Source organism: Carya illinoinensis, chromosome 2 (genome assembly GCF_018687715.1).
Source record: "Carya illinoinensis cultivar Pawnee chromosome 2, C.illinoinensisPawnee_v1, whole genome shotgun sequence".
Classification (NCBI taxonomy): Eukaryota; Viridiplantae; Streptophyta; class Magnoliopsida; order Fagales; family Juglandaceae; genus Carya; species Carya illinoinensis.
In genome coordinates this window covers 23,027,776-23,034,382 of record NC_056753.1, presented here as the reverse complement: position 1 = coordinate 23,034,382, position 6,607 = coordinate 23,027,776, and the positions used below count along the sequence as shown (strand labels likewise).

Below are 6,607 nucleotides of genomic sequence, written 5' to 3'. Positions count from 1 at the left end.
TTCTTAAGAGGTCCCGCCCATTATATTTCAAAATTTAGGCTCCGTCTCCATCAATTTTTACCATTAGGACTTGTTTTTATATAACCTTTACACTTCTCAAAAACGAATATGTCGTTCCTCGGAGATTGAAAAAAAAAATGGTAGGGATTTCCAGGTTTAGAAGAGGGATATAATTTTTCTTCCAATTCATGAAAAGACTTTATATATATTAATAATATCTAAATTAATCATATGAAAATATGAAAAATTGCCAAAGAGGAAGCGGAAGTGGAAGCGGCGTAAGAGAAAAGATTATAAAAAAACTGCTAAGGAAATATTGGATACAATTGAAGGAAAGTATGGATTAAAATCTAATACTTTTATATAATTATTGTTAGATAAGTATAATTGGACTTACATGAAGGAGGATAAAGCATAAGCGATCTTGTACATTAAATGGAATTGATTGCAATTCAATACTGGTCATCCTCTAATTGATCAAATGTAAATTATAACCATACTCAATAATCTTTTTTCATCTTAGGATCATATTGTTACTTTCTTAACACATAGTGTAAAGGAAATAACAATAACATCACTTCCGATACTTTTTATACTTGAATAATTAAGGATGAAGAGGAGGAGGGAATATATAGAATTGATCATCCAATTTAATGATGGCTTAAGACACACGTTCTCCACACAATAAGATGAAGTGAAAACAGTTCAAGAAAAATAAAAGGTTGAGAAAGAGGTTAAGTAAACTATTAAATGGAAATTTTTTTAAGTGTAGAAAAAAGGGGTCATTATTGATCACAATGTACTAATAAGGGGAAGCAAAAATAAATAAATAAATAAAATTGCGATGATAGCTTCAAAAGTAATGCTTAAGGAAACAACATCAGATTCATGGTAAGTTGACTCTGCAGCAACAAGACATATTTGCAAGAACATAGAACTATTTTTTCACAAAGAAACAAATAGGTAAGCACAAGTGTATATAGACAACAACACATATTGCGATGTCTTGGGACAGTATATATGCGAATTTCATATAAATGGTTATGCTATTTTGCTTAATGATCTAATGTATGTATCTAGTATTCGTAAAAATTTAGTATTCGTGCCAATATTAGATCAAAGGAACTATACAGTTGAGTTTACGTCTAGAATCATGATTATTAGTAAAGATAATGTATCAGTGAAATGTGTGAAAAACAACAATATGTATGTAATGAATATTGATATAATAGTAAAGTATCTATTTTTGACTACTCGAATATGTCTACTAATTGTATATATTTATGACATTTAAGATTGGATCATATAAATAAAAATAAAATAATAAGAACATATAAAATTGGATTAATAGCACAAATAAATTTAGATGATTTTGATATACGTAAACTATGTATCAAAGGCAAATTGAGTATTAAATTATTTTTTAAAAATTTGATTTCTCAAGTAAAGGGTTAAATAATTAGTAAATTCATTGATAAAATGATTAGGGGAAGTCTCAGGAATGCTTTTAGAGAAAGTACTTAATAAAAATTCAACCCAAGTCAATACATGAGGTGTGTATTCAGCTGAAGTCATTAATTATGGCACGAATATTTATTCAGTCACAGAATTGATGCTTTTCACTAAAGGTACAATGAAGTCAAGTCAAGTCACCCCTAATATATAGTTAGTAACTTAGTAGGAGCACATATGATAAATGGTGCAGTTAGATAAGATAATGACAAAAGCATATGCATATAAAGGATTGACATGCTTTGATGCCAATATGCAAAAACTACAATTGAGATTTGATTTGTGGAAACCTTAAAAAGTACCTAGGTAAGATAGTCAACTATGGATTTATCATCATTATTGTGTGTTCAAGTAGGAGATATAAATTTAAGAGATAGTGATCACACATCAAACAGTGTACCCTGTAAATTTACACCCTCTCAATGGTGATGGTTTCCATGGGAGTTTGGTTGAGAAAGTGTTAAAAGAAACAACAATTTGATTGAGTCAATAGATATATTCCTTATCAGTAGTTGTGATATTTGCCAATCAGTTTACTGTGGTCTATAAATAAATATCATTTGTGTACAATAAACGTACTGCAATTCTTCTATCCATCTTCAAGTCATGGGACAAATACTCTAACAGCAGTGTCTCCATATCGTACAAATACACTTTTATTCGTTTATATTTACTAACAACTTGATCACAAGTTATTTTTGAGTGGCTTGTATCGTGCCACAACAAGATAGCTTGAGCCACCAAATCTCTTGGTAACTTTAATCGAGCTACCACAAACATAATTTACAAAAAGAGATACTTTTTTATTTTATCACGAGAGTAGGAACAAAGGAGGAACGTTTCCCGGAGAGGGAGTACCTCACACCAACTTTCCAAACGGGGGAAGGATTTTTAATTTTTTTTTTTAAATAAAAAGTAAGTACGTATATCAATTTATATATTAATATTATCATTTATATATTTAAAATTTAAATTAATATTATTTTTATTAAAATTTAATTTTTTAACCAATCATATTAAATAAAATAGCTTACAACAAGATTTTTATTTTTATTTTATCATTATTGATTTACTTTTAGTTTGCTGGTTTCTTTCTTTTATTTGGTCGGTTAAGTAATTTATCATCTCAATTATTGTTACCTTAAGAGGTTTTGGCATTGCACGTACATCGTTACATCTCAAATGTTGGTGCGTATCACGTGTCCATTGGCTTTTGCGTCTCGTGATAAACTTGCCGTTAGCAAATTTGAAAGGTCAAAAGTGTCAAACCCATTCATCATTTACCATTTGACTCCACGTCATCAGTCCCTTATCATTTGTCGGAAAAATTACAGGTAAACTAATCACATTCTATCGACATACCTTCTAATAAAGATAATAATAGATTGTGAATGAGATTTCGTATTATTTGAAAAATATGAGTTTTTAATTTTTGTAAAATTCATTTTTAAATAATTCGAAATTTCATTTAATACATACTATTATCCATATTATATAAGATATTATAATCTAATTAATCTATAAATTATTACGAATTTACCTATAACGTGTCTAGTTTACTATAAAATTTTATAAAAATAAAATTTATATATAAACAGATATATTCTCCCGTAACAAATTAGATCTATCTTATAATTAAAAAAAAACCTTCATTAATACAATAAATCACTCAATTTATGAGATTTTTTTTATATAAAATTTCTTAATAAACCTAAATCTTCTTTTAAAAAAGAATAATTTCATTTGAAAGTCTTTATTTATGTAGCGTAATTTGATTTAGAAAATAAAATTTAAAATTTACAAATTAAATTATTTCAAATGGATTATGTGTGACATAAAAGTATTAAAATAGCAATAATCTTTAAAAACAAAGAACTTGATATAATTTCTTAACGGTCGGATACATGGTGCTCCTACGCTCCTCCGGACCACCACAATGCAAGAAACACCACCAATTTAATCGCTCCACGTATGAAAATACGTAGCATAAGTCAAGTCCAATCTAATCTTATTGCCAACTTCTTCGATGTCTCATCCCTTTTCCTCTTACAATTTAAATCCAAAAGCCTGCTGGCCAAATTACGGTCGCTTGGTCCACATTAAATTCTTAATTTGGTCAATGAACTTAGGACATATAGAATCTTGCCTCTGGTCTCTTTGTACATGCTGATATCTTTTTAACTCAGTTGATTCCAAATTTATCCTCAGTTACCGACATCTATTGATGTAATTTCAGTACGAAGTTGCCACCCTACCCATCTGTAACAGGTCCCATGTGGTCAGAATCCACCTTTCATTCCGCTTCCATGCCATGCCATGCCAATGTTCAAATGTGGCTGCTCTCTCGAAAAGAGTAAAACGTGTCCTTGTTTTCTTCTACACCTCTTACGTCCTCTAATTTCTACACTTTCTTTTTACATTTTTTTTAATGCTTCCTTTAATCCCTTTATAAAACGGGTCTGAATTGGGTGCCCTCAAAGGTAAAAGATATACTGCCAGTGCCAGAGTCCTCTTCTAGGGCTGGCTCTCTTCAATCTTTTGGAAATTGCAACCAAAACTTGATCTTTCTTCCTTATCTTCTAATTTCCATAACCTATTTTCAAGGTCTCTCTCCCCAAAATGGAAAGAAGAACAGCACTCTCTCCGATGTTACTCCTCCTGATCATGTCTGTGCAGCACCTGGCACTGGCAACCCCAACAGCAGTGAACACCTTGTCCAAGTACCAGATCGCATGCACAATGTGCTCCGGATGCGACAACCCTTGCAACCCAGTTCCACCACCCCCACCGCCACCCTCGCCGCATCCACCACCGCCACCGCCACCATCCCCCACCTCTGTCATCTGCCCTCCACCTCCGTCCCCACCAAGCTCCGGCGGCGGCTCCTACAAATACTACTCCCCACCCCCACCAGCTCAGCCCACCTACAGTTACTACTACCCACCACCAGCGGTTATTGGTGGCACAGTCTACCCGCCGAAAACTGACAAGAACTTCCGAGCGCCACCACCCCCTAACCCCATTGTTCCCTACTTTCCGTTCTACTACCACGTCCCTCCCCCTTCATCTATTGGCAACTCTCTCGAGTTGATGGGTTCCTTGGTTTATGCAGTCACTGCTATTGGGTTTTCCATTTTCGTTTGCTTGTTCTGATGGTAAATTAAAAAAAACAAAAACAAAAGGTGGAATAATGTGACGGATGATCCGATCTAGCCTAGGAAACTTGCAGGTGAGAGATAGGAAGCGTCCTGATCTCCATTCTTCAGAGAAGGAAATTAAGAAGCAAAGAATTTCCAGTGTTGGGACTTGGTAATTCCTTGGAAGTTTTTCAGTATTAATTACTGGAGTGAGACCTGAAAACCAGGAATTCTGACTCAAATCAGGTAATCGGCAATCCCTCTCTCTCTCACTCTCTCTCGATGTCGTCTGTAATTTGTCGACAAATTGTACCTATATTTCCAATAAATACAAATTATTATGAAAGTAAGACATCTTTTTGAGGGATTGTAGTTTATTTTCCTTAATTTGGTTGAGTTTGGTGATGGATGGACAGTATGTATATATAAGTTCAGTTCAGTCAACTAGTCGTCAACTACTCAGATATGCTAATAAGAGTCACTGTCCTGATGAATTTTGGTATCTGATATTAAAGAGGGTTTTGGGTCCTGATCTCAATATAAATGTCCAACATTTGCTCGACCATTCCAGCATATACTTGCAGATCGACCACACTTTATCTACAACTTCTTGAAGAGATCAAGTCCCGTTTTTTCATTTATAACATCAACTGGGTTCAAATTCAATAGATTCCTGAAGAATTTAGAGTTTGAACTCTCAATTTGCAGTTTAACTTCATTGGCTTCTTAAAAAAAGTTCCAATTGGCAGACCCACATCAGATGTCCCTCTCAGGAGATGCTCTTCTTTTGTTTTTAACTTTTTGTTCCCTTTTAAAATCGCAACTATATTTCAATTCAAAGATTTGATAAATATTTTTATTAATTATATAAAAATTATTTTGCTTTACAAGTAAATCCAAAAGCATGACGGAGATGTCAAATATAACAATCAGAATACGTGACCCAAGATCAAACAAAAACTACAGAATGACTAATGATAATGCTTGAAATTTTGAGAGGGTGCCACGTGTCCCACCAATCAAGTTGCTGACAGGACTTTGTGTTTCTTCTCGCTTTTCCCTGTGGTGTCACGAATGTGATGTGCCAAAGTTTTTACCTCTCTCCCCTATGTGCAAAAAAGTGGCATGTTATAAAATGTTATAAAATAAAACAGAAAAACATAAAGACCCTTTTTTTTATTTTTTAATTTAATCAAGTGGTCCAAATTTTAAGTTCAATTCCATATATTACCCTTTTGGTTCATTGACTGTGAGGTGGAGGTTAAGTTAGAACTCCCAAAAGCCACATTGGTTTTGAGAATGATTTATAATTCATATAATAACCCAAATACTTTTCAAAACTAAAAGAGACAGAATCTGATCTCTAGACTTTATGACATAAAATACAAATTATTGACACTATATACTTCAATATTAAATAGTAAATATAATAAGGTCTATATATATATATATCGTATTTATATCTGTCTAAATTGTAAAAAGTGTTAATAAAAATGGAGGTTTTGATTGTGAGAAACAAAATTAGAAAATAAAATAAAAATAAAAGAAAAAAAAATGTGTGGGGTAAGAAAGGAGGTGGGGACAGCTAGTGACCACAATAATAGCTGGAAGGCAGGAAACATGAATGATGGGAGGTGGAGGGAGGGGTCCAGTCTTTTAGGCAAAGGGTATCCAAAGTACTCTCTCTCTCTCTCTCATCAACACTAAAGTTTAATAAAATATGAGATTTTGTAAGGCTACATAAGCAAATGACAAATTGGCATCTCTTTCTAATCCTTTATGATAAGGAAAGATGAAATGCTAATCCCATCAAAGAAACCAAAACACTCCATTTTCATGGGCCAAGGAAAGCAGGATTTCTCAATTCCTCTGAAGCCCAAAAGATAAGGGCCAAAATGTTGAACACAAAAGAAGAAGCCCAAGTTTTTGACTCCCACAACTCTCCCTTCTCTCGCTTA

General features: G+C 33.2%; 1 protein-coding gene across 1 annotated transcript; it reads left to right on the top strand.

Annotated features, from left to right (window-relative positions):
- Nucleotides 1-3,954: 3,954 nt before the first annotated feature.
- LOC122300384 (leucine-rich repeat extensin-like protein 3) lies at nt 3,955-5,156 on the top strand. Its single transcript, XM_043110992.1, has one exon. It carries the CDS (start codon nt 4,132-4,134, stop codon nt 4,663-4,665), a length of 534 nt encoding a protein of 177 aa, XP_042966926.1. The 5' UTR covers nt 3,955-4,131; the 3' UTR covers nt 4,666-5,156.
- Nucleotides 5,157-6,607: the final 1,451 nt, after the last annotated feature.